The sequence below is a fragment of the Salvelinus alpinus genome, chromosome 15 (genome assembly GCF_045679555.1).
Source record: "Salvelinus alpinus chromosome 15, SLU_Salpinus.1, whole genome shotgun sequence".
NCBI classification, from domain to species: Eukaryota; Metazoa; Chordata; class Actinopteri; order Salmoniformes; family Salmonidae; genus Salvelinus; species Salvelinus alpinus.
The window spans coordinates 5,485,271-5,509,270 of NC_092100.1; the positions used below are offsets into that span (position 1 = coordinate 5,485,271).

At 47.1% G+C, this 24,000-nt stretch overlaps 1 protein-coding gene across 1 annotated transcript in view; it reads right to left on the reverse strand.

Moving 5' to 3' along the window:
* The window catches only part of crocc2 (ciliary rootlet coiled-coil, rootletin family member 2), a 167,917-nt gene that overhangs the window by 141,825 nt on the left and 2,092 nt on the right, over positions 1-24,000 (reverse strand). The window contains exons 2-6 of the mRNA XM_071342349.1: positions 23,877-23,960; positions 23,658-23,773; positions 17,348-17,492; positions 5,227-5,333; positions 2,577-2,783 (exon numbers count right to left, since the gene is read on the reverse strand). Of these exons, the coding sequence (XP_071198450.1) occupies positions 2,577-2,783; positions 5,227-5,333; positions 17,348-17,492; positions 23,658-23,773; positions 23,877-23,960 (659 nt within the window). The remainder of the gene's footprint in view (positions 1-2,576; positions 2,784-5,226; positions 5,334-17,347; positions 17,493-23,657; positions 23,774-23,876; positions 23,961-24,000) is intronic.

Sequence of the window (24,000 nt, forward strand, 5' to 3'; positions counted from 1 at the left end):
GTGCTAGGTAACATGTTCCCCGTGCTAGGTAACATGTTCCCTGTGCTAGGTAACACGTTCCCTGTGCTAGGTAATAGGTAACACGTTCCCTGTGCTAGGTAACATGTTCCATGTGCTAGGTAACATGTTCCCTGTGCTAGGTAACATGTTCCCTGTGCTAGGTAATAGGTAACATGTTCCCTGTGCTAGGTAACATGTTCCCTGTGCTAGGTAACATGTTCCCTGTGCTAGGTAACATGTTCCCCATGCTAGGTAACATGTTCCCTGTGCTAGCTAACACGTTCCCTGTGCTAGGTAATAGGTAACACGTTCCCTGTGCTAGGTAACATGTTCCCTGTGCTAGGTAACATGTTCCCTGTGCTAGGTAACATGTTCCCTTGCAAGGTAACACGTTCCCTGTGCTAGGTAATAGGTAACACGTTCCCTGTGCTAGGTAACATGTTCCCTGTGCTAGGTAACATGTTGCCTGTGCTAGCTAACATGTTCCCTGTGCTAGGTAACATGTTCCCTGTGCTAGGTAACATGTTCCCTGTGCTAGGTAACATGTCCCCTGTGCTAGGTAACATGTTCCCTGTGCTAGGTAACATGTTCCCCGTGCTAGGTAATATATTCCCTGTGCTAGGTAACACGTTCCCTGTGCTAGGTAACATGTTCCCTGTGCTAGGTAACATGTTCCCTGTGCTAGGTAATGTGTTCCCTGTGCTAGGTAATATATTCCCTATGCTAGGTAATATGTTCTCTGTGCTAGGTAACATGTTCCCTGTGCTAGGTAACACGTTCCCTGTGCTAGGTAATATATTCCCTATGCTAGGTAATATGTTCCCTGTGCTAGGTAACATGTTCCCTGTGCTAGGTAATATATTCCCTATGCTAGGTAATATGTTCTCTGTGCTAGGTAACATGTTCCCTGTGCTAGGTAACACGTTCCCTGTGCTAGGTAATATATTCCCTATGCTAGGTAATATGTTCTCTGTGCTAGGTAACATGTTCCCTGTGCTAGGTAATATATTCCCTATGCTAGGTAATATGTTCCCCGTGCTAGGTAACATGTTCCCTGTGCTAGGTAATATATTCCCTATGCTAGGTAACATGTTCCCTGTGCTAGGTAACATGTTCCCTGTGCTAGGTAATATATTCCCTGTGCTAGGTAATATATTCCCTGTGCTAGGTAACATGTTCTCTGTGCTAGGTAACATGTTCCCCGTGCTAGGTAACATGTTCCCTGTGCTAGGTAACATGTTCCCTGTGCTAGGTAATATATTCCCTATGCTAGGTAATATGTTCCCTGTGCTAGGTAACATGTTCCCTGTGCTAGGTAACATGTTCTCTGTGCTAGGTAATATATTCCCTATGCTAGGTAACATGTTCCCTGTGCTAGGTAACATGTTCTCTGTGCTAGGTAATATATTCCCTATGCTAGGTAACATGTTCCCTGTGCTAGGTAACAATCTCGAGGTTTATAGTTACTGTACTATAGCTTCATAGTGTATCTCCTAAGATCAAATGCCCATTGAGAATGTGAATAGTCTGATGTTTGTGGCACATGTATTGAGGATCGGGAGGTCTGTTTGGCTCTAGAAACACAAAGCATCATGGTTATTCAGATCTTCCGAGAGGATTGTCTTTCCTGCATTACTGTATCACCAGCCAGGGGTGACAATCCACAGAAAATACCTGACTTGATCCAACTGACACAAAGTCAAGTTATCAGGACAGTTAGGATCTGGTTTTACTCCATGGGATGTACGGATGGCGTGACATCATAGACGTCCTGTAGAACAAACCCATTCTTCCTTTTATTCTATATCACTTCTGCTTTCATTAGGAAGGCAAGCTACTGTAACATTCAGGGTGACGTGTTCAGTTTTGGGAAATCGGCGACCGATACAGATTGAAAGACAGACTGAAAGACAGACAGAGTTGAGCTCTACTTTCTCTTCATCCCAGAGACAAACAAGCAGGCAGGCAAGACAGGCAGTTAGGCAGGCAGGCAGACAGGCTGTTAAGCAGGCAGGCAGACAGGCAAGACAAACAGACAGACAGGCAGGCAAGACAGACAGATAGACAGGCAGGCAAGACAGACAGATAGACAGGCAGGCAAGACAGACAGACAGACAGGCAGGCAAGACAGACAGGCAGGCAAGACAGACAGACAGACAGACAGACAGACAGACAGACAGACAGACAGACAGACAGACAGACAGACAGACAGACAGACAGGCAGGCAGGCAGGCAAGACAGACAGACAGACAGACAGACAAACAGACAGACAGGCAGGCAAGACAGACAGACAGACAGACAGATAGACAGGCAGGCAGGCAAGACAGACAGACAGACAGACAGACAGACAGACAGACAGACAGACAGACAGACAGACAGGCAGGCAGGCAGGCAAGACAGACAGACAAACAGACAGACAGGCAGGCAAGACAGACAGACAGACAGACAGATAGACAGGCAGGCAGGCAGGCAGGCAGGCAAGACAGACAGACAGACAGACAGACAGACAGACAGACAGACAGACAGACAGACAGACAGACAGACAGACAGGCAGAAAGACAGACAGACAGACAGACCTGGAGTTGAGCTCTACTTTCTCAGCGTCCCAGCGTCCCTGCAGCTGCATGGCTTCCCTCAGCTTGTCCCTCAGCTGCCTTTCCAGCTCTGACACCTCCAGGCCACTAGGGGCGATGTGCGGTGTTACCCTGGCCTCCAGAGACATACAGGCCGCATGTAGACTACGGCTCGCAGTCACACACTCCCCACGTATGTCAGACAGACTCCTACAGACAGAGGAACATGGTTAACGTGTCAGACAGAGGAACATGGTTAACATGTGAGACAGACTCCTACAGACAGAGGGACATGGTAACCATTGGGATTCATCCAGGCTTAACACGACATAACTGGTAAGTATTGTTTGCAAGAAAACGGACCCAAAGTCTTAAGTTTTGAAGTTGTGACCCCATTGGTTTTTCATTAGGAAAAAGGGTTTGTTGTATCCTATTGAGGACAAGATGGATTCTGCCTGTGACACTTAAGCTCCAAAAGCCTGCAGCTCACTTTGAACAGGTATTTCTGTCCACAAGCAGAGTAGTGTACGCTACAGCTAATTACTCAACGACGCGCCCCGTTGTTGGTGTAAACACGAGGTATTTCTGTCCACAAGCAGAGTAGTGTACGCTACAGCTAATTACTCAACGACGCGCCCCGTTGTTGGTGTAAACACGAGGTATTTCTGTCCACAAGTAGAGTAGTGTACGCTACAGCTAATTACTCAACGACGCTCCCCGTTGTTGGTGTAAACACGAGGTATTTCTGTCCACAAGCAGAGTAGTGTACGCTACAGCTAATTACTCAACGACGCTCCCTGTTGTTGGTGTAAACACGAGGTATTTCTGTCCACAAGCAGAGTAGTGTACGCTACAGCTAATTACTCAACGACGCTCCCCGTTGTTGGTGTAAACACGAGGTATTTCTGTCCACAAGCAGAGTAGTGTACGCTACAGCTAATTACTCAACGACGCTCCCCGTTGTTGGTGTAAACACGAGGTATTTCTGTCCACAAGCAGAGTAGTGTACGCTACAGTTAATTACTCAACGATGCTCCCCGTTGTTGGTGTAAACACGAGGTATTTCTGTCCACAAGCAGAGTAGTGTACGCTACAGCTAATTACTCAACGACGCGCCCCGTTGTTGGTGTAAACACAAGGTATTTCTGTCCACAAGCAGAGTAGTGTACGCTACAGCTAATTACTCAACGACGCTCCCTGTTGTTGGTGTAAACACGAGGTATTTCTGTCCACAAGCAGAGTAGTGTACGCTACAGCTAATTACTCAACGACGCGCCCCGTTGTTGGTGTAAACACGAGGTATTTCTGTCCACAAGCAGAGTAGTGTACGCTACAGCTAATTACTCAACGATGCTCCCCGTTGTTGGTGTAAACACGAGGTATTTCTGTCCACAAGCAGAGTAGTGTACGCTACAGCTAATTACTCAACGATGGTCCCCGTTGTTGGTGTAAACACGAGGTATTTCTGTCCACAAGCAGAGTAGTGTACGCTACAGCTAATTACTCAACGACGCTCCCCGTTGTTGGTGTAAACACGAGGTATTTCTGTCCACAAGCAGAGTAGTGTACGCTACAGTTAATTACTCAACGATGCTCCCCGTTGTTGGTGTAAACACGAGGTATTTCTGTCCACAAGCAGAGTAGTGTACGCTACAGCTAATTACTCAACGACGCGCCCCGTTGTTGGTGTAAACACAAGGTATTTCTGTCCACAAGCAGAGTAGTGTACGCTACAGCTAATTACTCAACGACGCGCCCCGTTGTTGGTGTAAACACAAGGTATTTCTGTCCACAAGCAGAGTAGTGTACGCTACAGCTAATTACTCAACGACGCGCCCCGTTGTTGGTGTAAACACAAGGTATTTCTGTCCACAAGCAGAGTAGTGTACGCTACAGCTAATTACTCAACGACGCGCCCCATTGTTGGTGTTTATATATGACTTTAAGACCAGTGTTCAACTTCAGCTGCGTTCGGGATTTATCCTGATGGATGCCTCATTCATCAGACCAGGGGTATCCGGAGCCATCCGTCCCCAGTGAGGAAGCACCAAGCTGGGGGAGCAGAATGACCCCCCCCATGCCCGCCCCCCTTGATCCTAGGCAGGGATGGATGGAGTGGTTCATGGGGTTCAGAAGGTGGAGGAGCGGAGGACTCGAGGGGGGGAGGAGGGGAGAGGAGCGGAGGACTGGAGTGGGGGAGGAGGGGAGAGGAGCGGAGGACTGGAGTGGGGGAGGAGGGGAGAGGAGAGGAGGACTGGAGGGGGGGAGGAGGGGAGAGGAGCGGAGGACTGGAGTGGGGGAGGAGGGGAGAGGAGCGGAGGACTGGAGGGGGGGAGGAGGGGAGAGGAGCGGAGGACTGGAGGGGGGAGGAGGGGAGAGGAGCGGAGGACTGGAGTGGGGGAGGAGGGGAGAGGAGCGGAGGACTGGAGGGTTACTTGTGTGATACCCCAGGTTCTGCTGGGAGTCTGGACGGCGGTATGGACTGGGGGGGGGGGGGGGGGGGAGAGGAGACACAGGGATCCCAGGGTAGCTGGAGGGGTCTCAAGCGGATTAGAGGGGTGTCTGGTGAATGTCTGGACGGTTCCTGGACGGGGGCTTGGAGGGGGTTCCTGTCAGGTTCCTGAATGGGGTCTGACAAGGTCGCCACACTCACCTGTCAGCGAAGGTCCTGAGCTGGGTGAAAGTGCTCCGTAGGGAGGCTGCCTGGCGCCACAGGGCCCTCACACGGGCCTGCTCACGACCCACCCGGTAGGCACACGTCTGGGGAGGGAGACAGGAGGGAGACAGGTCATGGGAGGGAGACAGGTCATGGGAGGGAGAAAGAAGGGAGACAGGAGGGAGACAGGTCATGGGAGGGAGACAGGTCATGGGAGGGAGATAGGAGGGAGATAGGAGGGAGACAGGTCATGGGAGGGAGACAGGTCATGGGAGGGAGATAGGAGGGACCGACCGACCTACCTACCTACCTACCTACCTACCTACCTACCTACCTACCTACCTACCTACCTACCTACCTACCTACCTACCTACCTACCTACCATCCATCCCCATCCCATCCATCCATCCACCCACCCACCCACCCACCCACCCACCCACCCACCTACCTACCTACCTACCTACCTATCTATCTATCTATCTATCTATCTATCTATCTATCTATCTATCTATCTATCTATCTGCTAATGCAGAGGGTTGCTGAGCTGAAGAGTGCAGGTTCAATCCCACATATTCTTTAAAAAAAATATCTTAATTGTATTTATTTTTAAAGGTGAAATTGACGTTCAGATAAAATCGACTAAAATAGGGGATGTCTTTATTTCATCCAGATGTTTTAAATCCAGTCAGAAATCCAGAATTTACACTAATTATTAAAAAAATATCTAAACATAAACATTGTGCAAAAAATGTACTGTTCAACTATATAAAAAAAAGCACCCGATATAGTTCCTGCTTTGAGTCTTAATATTGTCCCCTCTGTCTTATTATTCATGATCTGAAAAACAGAAGTGATCCTAGATCAGCACTTATCTTGGACCCAGAAGTACACACAGCATATAAAGAGGATGGGTGAAGGGATGGTGAATAACCAAGTTACCAGTATTTCCCGGGGTTAGTTATGTCTAAGAAGGTTAAAAAAGGAAGCATGGAATTCCTGATTGACCGTACCGCCATGGCGACCGTACTGCCATGGCGACCGTATTGCCACGGCGACCGTACTGCCATGACGACCGTACTGCCATGGCGACCGTACTGAAAGAAATAATCTCTAAGAGAGCTTCCCTGGTGTTGAAAGAGGATGAAACACCTGGTTTTGGGAACCTGGAAACATGCTGTTTCCAAACCCGCATGAAACGTTTGTCAACATAAGAAGTGTAAAATATTGTTGTATGTATGATTAAATACTGTTCCAAACGTCCTATGAGTTAAATAATATGCAGATTGTCCACATGTGATGTGTAAAAAAATAGATGGTTGTGTCAGTATGATTAAATGCTATTCAAATGTCCTATGAATGAAATTTAAAAAATGCTCTTTATCTATGTTCCCTTGTAGTGATCCTACAGTCCTGAAATATGAATTGCTATTAAATCTGAAGAGAAACACAATGGGTTTGTTTTCCATTCTGCTTTACAGGAGATACACATTTGTACGCTGAGAATGTTGTGGTAATATTAGGTCAAACTTAAATATAACATTTTCCAAATGATATTGAAAAGTTTCTGAAGCCCTCCAAGACAACATTAATAGAATATTATGTTACATTTAAAATAAATATGCTATGAACATCATAAAAATTTAGTAATTTGGAAATTGTGGAACATTGTGGGAATGTTCTGTGCAAATTCTGTGAATATTTCAAGAATATTCTTGCAACATCCCAGACAACTTCCATAACTTCATGAAACGTTCTGGGAACCTTTAAATAACGGAGACCAAGTGTTATGCCAACATTCTTACAACATTATAGGAATGTGCTGTGCAACCTAACTTTTAAACATTGTATGAATGTCATCACAACTGAGGATTGTGTTTTGGGAACCTTGTAATGTACCCACACCCTAATTAAATATTCTGGGAACCTTTAAAGAACTTAGAAAGGCTGTTCTGTCTTAGGCTGTTCTGTCTTAGGCTGTTCTGTCTTAGGCTGTTCTGTCTTAGGCTGTTCTGTCTTAGGCTGTTCTGTCTTAGGCTGTTCTGTCTGTTCTGTCTGTTCTGTCTGTTCTGTCTTAGGTTGTTCTTATCGCAACATCAAAGGCGTCCTCTTTCTTTCCCCAACCTGATACAAACATTATCTGACTGTCAGCACAACTGGACAGGTTTAGTGTTTTGGAAACCTCTCCCTTGGCATATCCCCACAAATTTCCTCACAATCTACAGAAACATTCTGTGAACCTTTTAAAGAACAACTTTCTGTGAACCTTTTAAAGAACAACTTTCTGTGAACCTTTTAAAGAACAACTTTCTGTGAACCTTTTAAAGAACAACTTTCTGTGAACCTTTTAAAGAACAACTTTCTGTGAACCTTTTAAAGAACAACTTTCTGTGAACCTTTTAAAGAACAACTTTCTGTGAACCTTTTAAAGAACAAACAAAACATGTTCTGCAAACGTTCTCGTCAGCATGAATGGATCAGTTTTTTTGTGTTATGAGAACATTTGCCGCAACCTAACGAATGTTCTGGGAACACTCACAGAACCAATTTTGGTTAGCTGGGTATACTCTTCCCCTGTATCAGATAGCCTAGCGGTTAAGAGCGTTGGGACAGTAACCGAAAAATTGTCGCTGGTTTGAATCCCCGAGCCCACTGGGTGAAAAAGTGTCCCAGGGGATGTTGGGATATGTAACAAAACATTTCCATTTCATATCTCACACTTCTACAGGAAACAAGACACGTACAACCCCCTTACAGGTTACCCACTTCTACAGGTTACCCACTTCTACAGGTTACCCACTTCTACAGGTTACCCACTTCTACAGGTTACCCACTTCTACAGGTTACCCACTTCTACAGGTTACCCACTTCTACAGGTTACCCACTTCTACAGGTTACCCACTTCTACAGGTTACCCACTTCTACAGGTTACCCACTTCTACAGGTTACCCACTTCTACAGGTTACCCACTTCTACAGGTTACCCACTTCTACAGGTTACCCACTTCTACAGGTTACCCACTTCTACAGGTTACCCACTTCTACAGGTTACCCACTCTACAGGTTACCCACTTCTACAGGTTACCCACTTCTACAGGTTACCCACTTCTACAGGTTACCCACTTCTACAGGTTACCCACTTCTACAGGTTACCCACTTCTACAGGTTACCCACTTCTACAGGTTACCCACTTCTACAGGTTACCCACTTCTACAGGTTACCCACTTCTACAGGTTACCCACTTCTACAGGTTACCCACTTCTACAGGTTACGTTTGACCCACTTGTACATGCAGTGAAACAAGACACGTACAACCCCCTGTTTGACATTGAACAGACTGTTTGCAGCGGGAGTTCCTAGAGCCAGAATGTCTTTCTTATTGTTCAGCCTTTGGAATGTTTTCACAGGAAACAACAGCTTGAAAATCATAACAAAGAAAAGGAACGAAGAATGAGGATTAATTGACGAAACAGGGTTCTGAATGGAATTCCCACCACATGGGAAAGAAAGTTGCTCAATGTGAGAGTCTACAGAGACTACAGAGATGACAGAGACTAGAGTCTACAGAGTCTACAGAGACTACAGAGACTAGAGAGTCTACAGAGACTAGAGAGTCTAGAGTCTACAGAGAGTAGAGTCTACAGAGACTACAGAGACTAGAGTCTACAGAGACTATATAGTCTAGAGTCAACAGAGACTACAGAGACTAGAGTCTACAGAGACTACAGAGACTAGAGACTACAGAGACTACAGAGACTAGAGAGTCTAGAGTCTACAGAGAGTAGAGTCTACAGAGACTACAGAGACTAGTCTACAGAGACTAGAGTCTACAGATACTAAATAGTCTAGAGTCAACAGAGACTACAGAGACTAGAGTCTACAGAGACTACAGAGACTAGAGACTACAGAGACTACAGAGACTAGAGACTACAGAGACTACAGAGACTAGAGTCTACAGAGCCTACAGAGACTACAGAGACTAGAGAGTCTACAGAGACTACAGAGACTAGAGTCTACAGAGACTACAGAGACTAGAGACTACAGAGACTAGAGTCTACAGAGTCTACAGAGACTACAGAGACTAGAGTCTACAGAGTCTACAGAGACTAGAGTCTACAGAGACTACAGAGACTAGAGACTACAGAGACTACAGAGACTAGAGTCTACAGAGTCTACAGAGACTACAGAGACTAGAGAGTCTAGAGTCTACAGAGAGTAGAGTCTACAGAGACTACAGAGACTAGTCTACAGAGACTACAGAGTCCACAGAGACTAGAGTCTATAGAGACTACAGAGACTAGAGAGTGAGACTACAGAGACTAGAGTATAGAGAGACTACAGAGACTAGAGTATAGAGAGACTACAGAGACTAGAGTATAGAGAGACTACAGAGACTAGAGTATAGAGAGACTACAGAGTCCACAGAGACTAGAGTCTACAGAGACTACAGAGACTAGAGACTACAGAGACTACAGAGACTAGAGTCTACAGAGTCTACAGAGACTACAGAGACTAGAGAGTCTAGAGTCTACAGAGAGTAGAGTCTACAGAGACTACAGAGACTAGTCTACAGAGACTACAGAGTCCACAGAGACTAGAGTCTATAGAGACTACAGAGAATAGAGAGTCTACAGAGACTAGAGTATAGAGAGACTACAGAGACTAGAGTATAGAGAGACTACAGAGACTAGAGTATAGAGAGACTACAGAGACTAGAGTATAGAGAGACTACAGAGACTAGAGACTAGAGAGTCTACAGAGACTAGAGACTAGAGAGTCTACAGAGACTAGAGTATAGAGAGACTACAGAGACTAGAGACTAGAGAGTCTACAGAGACTAGAGTATAGAGAGACTACAGAGACTAGAGTATAGAGAGACTACAGAGACTAGAGACTAGAGAGTCTACAGAGACTAGAGTATAGAGAGACTACAGAGACTAGAGTATAGAGAGACTACAGAGACTAGAGACTAGAGAGACTACAGAGACTAGAGTATAGAGAGACTACAGAGACTAGAGTATAGAGAGACTACAGAGACTAGAGTATAGAGAGACTACAGAGTCCACAGAGACTAGAGTCTATAGAGACTAAAGAGACTAGAGTATAGAGAGACTACAGAGACTAGAGTCTATAGAGACTACAGAGACTAGAGTATAGAGAGACTACAGAGACTACAGAGACTAGAATCTACAGAGACTACAGAGACTAGAGTCTACAGAGACTAGAGTCTACAGAGACTAGAGTCTACAGACACTAGAGTCTACAGAGTACAGAGACTAGAGTCTACAGAGACTACAGAGATTAGAGTCTACAGAGTACAGAGTCTGGAGTCTACAGAGTCTACAGAGACTAGAGTCTACAGAGTACAGAGACTAGAGTCTACAGAGTCTACAGAGACTAGAGTCTACAGAGTACAGAGTCTGGAGTCTACAGAGTACAGAGTCTGGAGTCTACAGAGTACAGAGACTAGAGTCTACAGAGTACAGAGACTAGAGTCTACAGAGTACAGAGACTAGAGTCTACAGAGTACAGAGACTAGAGTCTACAGACACTAGAGTCTACAGAGTACAGAGACTAGAGTCTACAGAGACTACAGAGACTAGAGTCTACAGAGTACAGAGTCTGGAGTCTACAGAGTCTACAGAGACTAGAGTCTACAGAGTACAGAGACTAGAGTCTACAGAGTCTACAGAGACTAGAGTCTACAGAGTACAGAGTCTGGAGTCTACAGAGTACAGAGACTAGAGTCTACAGAGTACAGAGACTAGAGTCTACAGAGTACAGAGACTAGAGTCTACAGAGTCTACAGAGACTACAGAGACTAGAGTCTACAGAGTACAGAGTCTGGAGTCTACAGAGTCTACAGAGACTAGAGTCTACAGAGACTACAGAGACTAGAGTCTACAGAGTCTGGAGTCTACAGAGACTAGAGTCTACAGAGACTACAGAGACTAGAGTCTACAGAGACTACAGAGACTAGAGTCTACAGAGTCTGGAGTCTACAGAGACTAGAGTCTACAGACACTAGAGTCTACAGAGTACAGAGACTAGAGTCTACAGAGACTACAGAGACTAGAGTCTACAGAGCTACAGAGTCTGGAGTCTACAGAGTCTACAGAGACTAGAGTCTACAGAGTACAGAGACTAGAGTCTACAGAGTCTACAGAGACTAGAGTCTACAGAGTACAGAGTCTGGAGTCTACAGAGTACAGAGACTAGAGTCTACAGAGTACAGAGACTAGAGTCTACAGAGTACAGAGACTAGAGTCTACAGAGTACAGAGACTAGAGTCTACAGAGTCTACAGAGACTAGAGTCTACAGAGTACAGAGTCTGGAGTCTACAGAGTACAGAGACTAGAGTCTACAGAGTACAGAGACTAGAGTCTACAGAGTACAGAGACTAGAGTCTACAGAGTACAGAGACTAGAGTCTACAGACACTAGAGTCTACAGAGTACAGAGACTAGAGTCTACAGAGACTACAGAGACTAGAGTCTACAGAGTACAGAGTCTGGAGTCTACAGAGTCTACAGAGACTAGAGTCTACAGAGTACAGAGACTAGAGTCTACAGAGTCTACAGAGACTAGAGTCTACAGAGTACAGAGTCTGGAGTCTACAGAGTACAGAGACTAGAGTCTACAGAGTACAGAGACTAGAGTCTACAGAGTACAGAGACTAGAGTCTACAGAGTCTACAGAGACTACAGAGACTAGAGAGTCTACAGAGACTAGAGTATAGAGAGACTACAGAGACTAGAGTATAGAGAGACTACAGAGACTAGAGTATAGAGAGACTACAGAGACTAGAGTATAGAGAGACTACAGAGACTAGAGACTAGAGAGTCTACAGAGACTAGAGACTAGAGAGTCTACAGAGACTAGAGTATAGAGAGACTACAGAGACTAGAGACTACAGAGACTAGAGAGTCTACAGAGACTAGAGAGTCTAGAGTCTACAGAGAGTAGAGAGACTAGAGTCTACAGAGACTAGAGTCTACAGAGTCTACAGAGACTACAGAGACTAGAGAGTCTACAGAGACTAGAGAGTCTAGAGTCTACAGAGAGTAGAGTCTACAGAGACTACAGAGACTAGAGACTACAGAGACTAGAGTCTACAGAGTCTACAGAGACTACAGAGACTAGAGAGTCTACAGAGACTAGAGAGTCTAGAGTCTACAGAGAGTAGAGTCTACAGAGACTACAGAGACTAGAGACTACAGAGACTAGAGTCTACAGAGTCTACAGAGACTACAGAGACTAGAGAGTCTACAGAGACTAGAGAGTCTAGAGTCTACAGAGAGTAGAGTCTACAGAGACTACAGAGACTAGAGACTACAGAGACTAGAGTCTACAGAGTCTACAGAGACTACAGAGACTAGAGAGTCTACAGAGACTAGAGAGTCTAGAGTCTACAGAGAGTAGAGTCTACAGAGACTACAGAGACTAGAGTCTACAGAGACTATATAGTCTAGAGTCAACAGAGACTACAGAGACTAGAGTCTACAGAGACTACAGAGACTAGAGACTACAGAGACTACAGAGACTAGAGAGTCTAGAGTCTACAGAGAGTAGAGTCTACAGAGACTACAGAGACTAGTCTACAGAGACTAGAGTCTACAGATACTAAATAGTCTAGAGTCAACAGAGACTACAGAGACTAGAGTCTACAGAGACTACAGAGACTAGAGACTACAGAGACTACAGAGACTAGAGACTACAGAGACTACAGAGACTAGAGTCTACAGAGTCTACAGAGACTACAGAGACTAGAGAGTCTACAGAGACTACAGAGACTAGAGTCTACAGAGACTACAGAGACTAGAGACTACAGAGACTAGAGTCTACAGAGTCTACAGAGACTACAGAGACTAGAGTCTACAGAGTCTACAGAGACTAGAGTCTACAGAGACTACAGAGACTAGAGACTACAGAGACTACAGAGACTAGAGTCTACAGAGTCTACAGAGACTACAGAGACTAGAGAGTCTAGAGTCTACAGAGAGTAGAGTCTACAGAGACTACAGAGACTAGTCTACAGAGACTACAGAGTCCACAGAGACTAGAGTCTATAGAGACTACAGAGACTAGAGAGTCTACAGAGACTAGAGTATAGAGAGACTACAGAGACTAGAGTATAGAGAGACTACAGAGACTAGAGTATAGAGAGACTACAGAGACTAGAGTATAGAGAGACTACAGAGTCCACAGAGACTAGAGTCTACAGAGACTACAGAGACTAGAGACTACAGAGACTACAGAGACTAGAGTCTACAGAGTCTACAGAGACTACAGAGACTAGTCTACAGAGACTACAGAGTCCACAGAGACTAGAGTCTATAGAGACTACAGAGAATAGAGAGTCTACAGAGACTAGAGTATAGAGAGACTACAGAGACTAGAGTATAGAGAGACTACAGAGACTAGAGTATAGAGAGACTACAGAGACTAGAGTATAGAGAGACTACAGAGACTAGAGACTAGAGAGTCTACAGAGACTAGAGACTAGAGAGTCTACAGAGACTAGAGTATAGAGAGACTACAGAGACTAGAGACTAGAGAGTCTACAGAGACTAGAGTATAGAGAGACTACAGAGACTAGAGTATAGAGAGACTACAGAGACTAGAGACTAGAGAGTCTACAGAGACTAGAGTATAGAGAGACTACAGAGACTAGAGTATAGAGAGACTACAGAGACTAGAGACTAGAGAGTCTACAGAGACTAGAGTATAGAGAGACTACAGAGACTAGAGTATAGAGAGACTACAGAGACTAGAGTATAGAGAGACTACAGAGTCCACAGAGACTAGAGTCTATAGAGACTACAGAGACTAGAGTATAGAGAGACTACAGAGACTAGAGTCTACAGAGACTACAGAGACTACAGAGTCTATAGAGACTACAGAGACTACAGAGACTAGAATCTACAGAGACTACAGAGACTAGAGTCTACAGAGACTAGAGTCTACAGAGACTAGAGTCTACAGACACTAGAGTCTACAGAGTACAGAGACTAGAGTCTACAGAGACTACAGAGACTAGAGTCTACAGAGTACAGAGTCTGGAGTCTACAGAGTCTACAGAGACTAGAGTCTACAGAGTACAGAGACTAGAGTCTACAGAGTCTACAGAGACTAGAGTCTACAGAGTACAGAGTCTGGAGTCTACAGAGTACAGAGTCTGGAGTCTACAGAGTACAGAGACTAGAGTCTACAGAGTACAGAGACTAGAGTCTACAGAGTACAGAGACTAGAGTCTACAGAGTACAGAGACTAGAGTCTACAGACACTAGAGTCTACAGAGTACAGAGACTAGAGTCTACAGAGACTACAGAGACTAGAGTCTACAGAGTACAGAGTCTGGAGTCTACAGAGTCTACAGAGACTAGAGTCTACAGAGTACAGAGACTAGAGTCTACAGAGTCTACAGAGACTAGAGTCTACAGAGTACAGAGTCTGGAGTCTACAGAGTACAGAGACTAGAGTCTACAGAGTACAGAGACTAGAGTCTACAGAGTACAGAGACTAGAGTCTACAGAGTCTACAGAGACTACAGAGACTAGAGTCTACAGAGTACAGAGTCTGGAGTCTACAGAGTCTACAGAGACTAGAGTCTACAGAGACTACAGAGACTAGAGTCTACAGAGTCTGGAGTCTACAGAGACTAGAGTCTACAGAGACTACAGAGACTAGAGTCTACAGAGACTACAGAGACTAGAGTCTACAGAGTCTGGAGTCTACAGAGACTAGAGTCTACAGACACTAGAGTCTACAGAGTACAGAGACTAGAGTCTACAGAGACTACAGAGACTAGAGTCTACAGAGTACAGAGTCTGGAGTCTACAGAGTCTACAGAGACTAGAGTCTACAGAGTACAGAGACTAGAGTCTACAGAGTCTACAGAGACTAGAGTCTACAGAGTACAGAGTCTGGAGTCTACAGAGTACAGAGACTAGAGTCTACAGAGTACAGAGACTAGAGTCTACAGAGTACAGAGACTAGAGTCTACAGAGTACAGAGACTAGAGTCTACAGAGTCTACAGAGACTAGAGTCTACAGAGTACAGAGTCTGGAGTCTACAGAGTACAGAGACTAGAGTCTACAGAGTACAGAGACTAGAGTCTACAGAGTACAGAGACTAGAGTCTACAGAGTACAGAGACTAGAGTCTACAGACACTAGAGTCTACAGAGTACAGAGACTAGAGTCTACAGAGACTACAGAGACTAGAGTCTACAGAGTACAGAGTCTGGAGTCTACAGAGTCTACAGAGACTAGAGTCTACAGAGTACAGAGACTAGAGTCTACAGAGTCTACAGAGACTAGAGTCTACAGAGTACAGAGTCTGGAGTCTACAGAGTACAGAGACTAGAGTCTACAGAGTACAGAGACTAGAGTATAGAGAGACTACAGAGTCCACAGAGACTAGAGTCTATAGAGACTACAGAGACTAGAGTATAGAGAGACTACAGAGACTAGAGTCTATAGAGACTACAGAGACTAGAGTATAGAGAGACTACAGAGACTACAGAGACTAGAATCTACAGAGACTACAGAGACTAGAGTCTACAGAGACTAGAGTCTACAGAGACTAGAGTCTACAGACACTAGAGTCTACAGAGTACAGAGACTAGAGTCTACAGAGACTACAGAGACTAGAGTCTACAGAGTACAGAGTCTGGAGTCTACAGAGTCTACAGAGACTAGAGTCTACAGAGTACAGAGACTAGAGTCTACAGAGTCTACAGAGACTAGAGTCTACAGAGTACAGAGTCTGGAGTCTACAGAGTACAGAGTCTGGAGTCTACAGAGTACAGAGACTAGAGTCTACAGAGTACAGAGACTAGAGTCTACAGAGCTACAGAGACTAGAGTCTACAGAGTACAGAGACTAGAGTCTACAGACACTAGAGTCTACAGAGTACAGAGACTAGAGTCTACAGAGACTACAGAGACTAGAGTCTACAGAGTACAGAGTCTGGAGTCTACAGAGACTAGAGTCTACAGAGTACAGAGACTAGAGTCTACAGAGTCTACAGAGACTAGAGTCTACAGAGTACAGAGTCTGGAGTCTACAGAGTACAGAGACTAGAGTCTACAGAGTACAGAGACTAGAGTCTACAGAGTACAGAGACTAGAGTCTACAGAGTACAGAGACTAGAGTCTACAGAGTACAGAGACTAGAGTCTACAGAGTCTACAGAGACTAGAGTCTACAGAGTACAGAGACTAGAGTCTACAGAGTACAGAGTCTGGAGTCTACAGAGTCTATAGAGACTAGAGTCTACAGAGTACAGAGTCTGGAGTCTACAGAGTCTACAGAGACTAGAGTCTACAGAGACTACAGAGACTAGAGTCTACAGAGACTAGAGTCTACAGAGTCTACAGAGTCTACAGAGACTACAGAGTCTACAGAGACTAGAGTATAGAGAGTCTACAGAGACTAGAGTATAGAGAGTCTACAGAGAGTACAGAGACTATAGAGACTATAGAGACTAGAGTATAGAGAGTCTATAGAGTCTACAGAGTCTACAGAGACTAGAGTCTACAGAGACTACAGAGACTAGAGTCTACAGAGACTAGAGTCTACAGAGTCTACAGAGTCTACAGAGACTACAGAGTCTACAGAGACTAGAGTATAGAGAGTCTACAGAGAGTACAGAGACTATAGAGACTATAGAGACTAGAGTATAGAGAGTCTATAGAGTCTACAGAGTCTACAGAGACTAGAGTCTACAGAGACTACAGAGACTAGAGTCTACAGAGACTAGAGTCTACAGAGTCTACAGAGACTAGAGACTACAGAGTCTACAGAGACCAGAGACTATAGAGAGGGATAACAACCTGAATGTGTTTTCTGTCCTTCTCTCTTTCTTCCTGTTTTCCCCAGTCAACCCAACGCATGACAGCTCATCTCCACTATTCTGCCTGATTGTCTTTGGTTTTATATATTTTCAAGTTTTAAATATTTTTTTAAATTATCCAGTCGTATAAACACACCAAACAGCCTCATTTTGTATCACAAATCAATGATAAAACTGGGATGGAGGGGGGACGAAAATGTAAGTTGCGCCCCTGGCTGATAGGGTCCTCTAGTGTGAATCGGACACAGGGTTCTCCCTTCTTACCTCCTGTTCTTTGCGCAGCCGAACATCCTTCTGCTCCAAGTCTTCACTGGCTCTGCGGAGGCTCTCCGTCAGGCTCTGATTGGCTGAGCTAGCCTGTTCCAGCTGTTCTCTGAGCAGGGCGTTTACCTGACTGAGACCGGCACACCTGGGGAACACAGGAACACATGACCTCTATGCTCCGTTCCAAACGGAACCCTATTCCGTAAAGATAGTGCACTACATTTGACCAAGGCCCCTGTACGGCTCCGATCAAAATTACTGCACTATATAGGGTGTCAATTGGGACGCAGGACTTGTTAAATACATGGCATGAAAAAGATGACCAGCAATCACAAATGCTTGATGTCTGAAAACACGTCCATTATGACTGATGATAATAAAGTCAAGTTGTACTTTATTTGCGAGTGCTGGACCTCTTTTCGATAACATCACATTACTGCTACAGCGGCCAAACACATATTTACAGAACTTAGTTAAGAGTTTAGCACGTCTTTCTTATTACACTGTGATGAGAGCCAAGTTAGTGCTGTCACCTGTCAACCAGCCACTAACAACCTCTCTCTCTCCCTCCTCTTCTCCCTCCTCTTCTCCCACCCCTTCTTCCTCCTCTTCTCCCTCCTATTCTCCCTCCTCTTCTCCCTCCTCTTCTCCCTTCCCTTCTCCCTCCTCTTCTCCCTCCTCTTCTCCCTTCCCTTCTCCCTCCTCTTCTCCCTTCCCTTCTCCCTCCTCTTCTCCCTCCTCTTTTCCCTCCTCTTCTCCCTCCTCTTCTCCCTCCCCTTCTCCCTCCTCTTCTCCCTCCCCTTCTCCCTCCTTTTCTCCCTCCTCTTCTCCCTCCTTTTCTCCCTCCTCTTCTCCCTCCCCTTCTCCCTCCTTTTCTCCCTCCCCTTCTCCCTCCTTTTCTCCCTCCCCTTCTCCCTCCCCTTCTCCCTCCCCTTCTCCCTCCTCTTCTCCCTCCTCTTCTCCCTCCCCTTCTCCCTCCTCTTCTCCCTCCTCTTCTCCCTCCCCTTCCCTTCTCCCTCCTCTTCTCCCTTCCCTTCTCCCTCCTCTTCTCCCTTCCCTTCTCCCTCCTCTTTTCCCTCCTCTTCTCCCTCCTCTTCTCCCTCCCCTTCTCCCTCCTTTTCTCCCTCCCCTTCTCCCTCCTTTTCTCCCTCCCCTTCTCCCTCCCCTTCTCCCTCCTCTTCTCCCTCCCCTTCTCCCTCCTCTTCTCCCTCCTCTTCTCCCTCCTCTTCTCCCTTCCCTTCCCTTCTCCCTCCTCTTCTCCCTTCCCTTCTCCCTCCTCTTCTCCCTTCCCTTCTCCCTCCTCTTTCCTCCTCTTCTCCCTCCTCTTCTCCCTCCCCTTCTCCCTCCTTTCTCCCTCCCTCCCTCCTCTTCTCCCTCCCCTTCTCCCTCCTTTCTCCCTCCCCTTCTCCCTCCTTTTCTCCCTCCCCTTCTCCCTCCTCTTCTCCCTCCCCTTCTCCCTCCTCTTCTCCCTCCTTTTCTCCCTCCTCTTCTCCCTCCTCTTCTCCCTCCCCTTCTCCCTCCTCTTCTCCCTCCCCTTCTCCCTCCTCTTCTCCCTCCTCTTCTCCCTCCCCTTCTCCCTCCCCTTCTCCCTCCCCTTCTCCCTCCTCTTCTCCCTCCTCTTCTCCCTCCCCTTCTCCCTTCCCTTCTCCCTCCTCTTCTCCCTCCTCTTCTCCCTCCCCTTCTCCCTCCCCTTCTCCCTCCTTTTCTCCCTCCTCTTCTCCCTCCCCTTCTCCCTCCTTTTCTCCCTCCCCTTCTCCCTCCTTTTCTCCCTCCCCTTCTCCCTCCCCTTCTCACTCCCCTTCTCCCTCCTATTCTCCCTCCCCTTCTCCCTCCTCTTCTCCCTCCTCTTCTCCCTCCCCTTCTCCCTCCTCTTCTCCCTCCTCTTCTCCCTCTCCTTCTCCCTCCTCTTCTCCCTCCTTTTCTCCCTCCCCTTCTCCCTCCTTTTCTCCCTCCTCTTCTCCCTCCTTTTCTCCCTCCCCTTCTCCCTCCTTTTCTCCCTCCCCTTCTCCCTCCCCTTCTCACTCCTCTTCTCCCTCCTATTCTCCCTCCTCTTCTCCCTCCTCTTCTCCCTCCTCTTCTCCCTCCTCTTCTCCCTCCCCTTCTCCCTCCTTTTCTCCCTCCCCTTCTCCCTCCTCTTCTCCCTCCTATTCTCCCTCCCTTTCTCCCTCCCATTCTCCCTCCTCTTCTCCCTCCTCTTCTCCCTCCTCTTCTCCCTCCTCTTCTACAACCCTGCCCGCCCCACCCGTACTCCAACAACAGCCAAGTTGGCAGCATCACTTGTCAACCAACCACTAACAGCTGCAAACCTGACTCCCCTAATCTTCCCACAACTTCTCCTCCTCGTTCTCATTCCCCTCCCTCCCTCCCTCCCTCCCTCCCTCCTAAAAACCTTGCTGTCCCCCACCCAAACTCCATCAATCGCGTGGCCACTATATCACTCCTACATTTACAAGCTTATAAACCCTTTTCTGTGATCCGCCCATGCCAGCCACGCTTACACAGCAGAACATGTGTCACACTTTAATAAAGTCCATGTCAACTCCGTCCTAATTCTTACCAGATTGAGCTCTCTCACAGAGTCATTTACAGAAATGTTTACATCATTCTCACGCTGTGTCGTAGCGAAGCCGGGCCAACTATCTATGTTTTCTCCATGTTTTTAAGCTATCTACAGAGGAGTGGAACGGTTAGCACCGTGTAGCGAGCCAAACCAAGGCAAAGGGCCACGGAGAGGCTTGGCTACTCACTCTACAGTAGGCCTCACGGCGGAGCTCCACGGAGAGGCTTGGCTACTCACTCTACAGTAGGCCTCACGGCGGAGCTCCACGGAGAGGCTTGGCTACTCACTCTACAGTAGGCCTCACGGTGGAGCTCCACGGAGAGGCTTGGCTACTCACTCTACAGTAGGCCTCACGGCGGAGCTCCACGGAGAGGCTTGGCCACTCACTCTACAGTAGGCCTCACGGCGGAGCTCCACGGAGAGGCTTGGCTACTCACTCTACGGTAGGTCTCACGGCGGAGCTCCATGGAGAGGCTTGGCTACTCACTCTACAGTAGGCCTCATGGCGGAGCTCCACGGAGAGGCTTGGCTACTCACTGTACACTAGGCCTCAAGGCGGAGCTCCACGGAGAGGCTTGACTACTCACTCTACACCAGGCCTCATGGCGGAGCTCTACACAGAGGCTTTAAAACTAACTACCATAGACCTCATGGTGGAGCTCCACAGAGAGGTTTGACTACTCACTGTATAGTAGGCCTCACGGTGGAGCTCCATGGAGAGGCTTGACTACTCACTGTATAGTAGGCCTCACGGTGGAGCTCCATGGAGAGGCTTGACTACTCACTGTATAGTAGGCCTCATGGTGGAGCTACACGGAGAGGCTTGACTACTCACTGTATAGTAGGCCTCATGGTGGAGCTACACGGAGAGGCTTGACTACTCACTCTATAGTAGGCCTCACGGTGGAGCTCCATGGAGAGGCTTGACTACTCACTGTATAGTAGGCCTCACGGTGGAGCTCCATGGAGAGGCTTGGCTACTCACTCTACACTAGGCCTCACGGTGGAGCTCTGCACTGAGGCTTTAAAACTAACTACCAGAGACCTCACGGTGGAGCTCCACGGAGAGGCTTGACTACTCACTGTATAGTAGGCCTAACGGTGGAGCTCCACGGAGAGGTTTGACTACTCACTGTATAGTAGGCCTCACGGTGGAGCTCCATGGAGAGGCTTGACTACTCACTGTATAGTAGGCCTCACGGTGGAGCTCCATGGAGAGGCTTGACTACTCACTGTATAGTAGGGCTCACGGTGGAGCTCCATGGAGAGGCTTGACTACTCACTGTATAGTAGGCCTCACGGTGGAGCTCCATGGAGAGGCTTGACTACTCACTGTATAATAGGCCTCACGGTGGAGCTCCATGGAGAGGCTTGACTACTCACTGTATAGTAAGGCCTCACGGTGGAGCTCCATGGAGAGGCTTGGCTACTCACTGTATAGTAGGCCTCACGGTGGAGCTCCATGGAGAGGCTTGACTACTAACTGTATAGTAGGCCTCACGGTGGAGCTCCATGGAGAGGCTTGGCTACTCACTGTATAGTAGGCCTCACGGTGGAGCTCCATGGAGAAGCTTGAATACTCACTGTATAGTAGGCCTCACGATGGAGCTCCATGGAGAAGCTTGACTACTCACTGTATAGTAAGGCCTCACGGTGGAGCTCCATGGAGAAGCTTGACTACTCACTGTATAGTAGGCCTCACGGTGGAGCTCCATGGAGAAGCTTGACTACTCACTGTATAGTAGGCCTCACGGTGGAGCTCCATGGAGAGGCTTGGAAATGAACTCTAAGTAGGTCTCACCTGAGCAGCTCAGTGTACAGGCTTGGTAACTAACACCACAGTAGGCCTCACAGCAGAGCTTTACAATAGGCCTCACGGTTGAGCTCTATGCAGAGCAGAGGAGGCTGGTGGGAGGCGCTATAGGAGGACGGGCTCATTGTAACGGCTGGAATAGAATACATGGAACGATATCAAACACATCAAACATAATGGAAATCACGTTTGACTCCGTTCCATCAAATCCATTCCAGCCATTACAATGAGCCCGTCCTCCTATAGCGCCTCCCACCAGCCTCCTCTGGTGCAGAGAATGGTTCACTCTACAAACAGAGACCTTGTCACGCCCTGACCTTTGTCACGCCCTGACGTCAGGGCGTGAGTTTGGGTGGGCATTCTATGTCTGGTGTTCTATGTTGTTCTATGTTTTGTATTTCTATGTGTTTGGCCTGGTATGGTTCCCAATCAGAGGCAGTTGTCTATCGTTGTCTCTGATTGAGAACCATACTTAGGTAGCCTGTTCCCACCTGGTGTTTTGTGGGTAGTTGTTGTCTGTTTTGTGTTGTTGCAGAACTGTTCTTTTGTCGCTTTGTTGTTTTTGTTCTAGTGTTCGTATTTATTAAAAGTATTACGGACACGTACCACGCTGCACCTTGGTCCTCTTCTCCCTCTCCTTCCAACAGCCGTTAAGGGCTTGGTTACTGACTCTACAATAGGCCTCCATTACACTAGAAAGCTCCACGCAGATGTGGTTCAGCACTTGGTAAAATCTACAGTAGGCCTCACGGCGGAGCTCCATGCTGAGGCTGCTATAAAAGTGATGGGGCCTTGGCAAGCGGGCTGCCAAGCGTCTGTCGTAACAATTTCAATTAGAGCTGGTTGGCTCTATAAATCTTGTTTGTTTAAAGGCTGGTGTCAGGTGCAAGGGGTTGCTGGGCCCGGTCCCCCCGCTCAGTGTGAGACACCGTTAAAGTACTCTGAACGACTGAGCCAACAGGACCGAAGCTAATTAACTTTGACAAATTGGATGCCGAAAGCATCTACAGTATCAAGGCCAGGCTACGCTTCACACTCCGTACTAGGCCAGCCTCGCTCCTCCTGTCCTCCTCTTCCCAGCCTGGGCATGGGGGGAAAACAGAGTCAGTCGTTCTCTCTGCTCCCTCTAAACTGTTTCTCAGAAACACTTCTGAGCTGCCTTGGTGTTTTTTTAAACGATGAAAAGAAAGAGAGAGAAACGGGAGCAGAGTTCTAAGGGGCTTACTGTAGAACCTGCCTCTACTGCTCTGTAGAACCTGCCTCTACTGCTCTGTAGAACCTCTACCTCTACTGCTCTGTAGAACCTCTACCTCTACTGCTCTGTAGAACCTGCCTCTACTACTCTGTAGAACCTGCTTCTACTGCTCTGTAGAACCTGCCTCTACTGCTCTGTAGAACCTGCCTCTACTACTCTGTAGAACCTACCTCTACTGCTCTGTAGAACCTACCTCTACTGCTCTGTAGAACCTACCTCTACTGCTCTGTAGAACCTGCCTCTACTACTCTGTAGAACCTGCCTCTACTGCTCTGTAGAACCTACCTCTACTGCTCTGTAGAACCTCTACCTCTACTGCTCTGTAGAACCTGCCTCTACTGCTCTGTAGAACCTCTACTGCTCTGTAGAACCTCTACCTCTACTGCTCTGTAGAACCTCTACCTCTACTGCTCTGTAGAACCTGCCTCTACTGCTCTGTAGAACCTGCCTCTACTGCTCTGTAGAACCTGCCTCTACTGCTCTGTAGAACCTCCCTCTACTGCTCTGTAGAACCTACCTCTACTGCTCTGTAGAACCTCTACCTCTACTGCTCTGTAGAACCTACCTCTACTACTCTGTAGAACCTCCCTCTACTGCTCTGTAGACCCTACCTCTACTGCTCTGTAGAACCTGCCTCTACTGCTCTGTAGAACCTGCCTCTACTGCTCTGTAGAACCTCTACCTCTTCTGTTCTTCCTCCAACATGGCCAGTTTGCTCTGGATGGTCCTGCTGTTGTCCTGAAGCTGTGTTTCCGTCCGGTGCCGACGGTGGGCTGACGAGTCCAGTTGGGCCTGTAGCTGAAAACAACACAGCCATCAGCCCGTTTTTCACATATTTACAGTACGTAGTGTTTAGTGAGTACTAAAATGGCTTCTAAAATGGAGTTTCCTTCAGACTTACTGAGAGTTGTAGTCTCTCTGACTCTGAGGTCTTCTCCAACAGCTGCTCTTCCAGTTCACCACATCTCTTCTTGTACTGAAGCGTCTGGTACAAGACATACAGTGCATTCAGAATGTATTCAAAC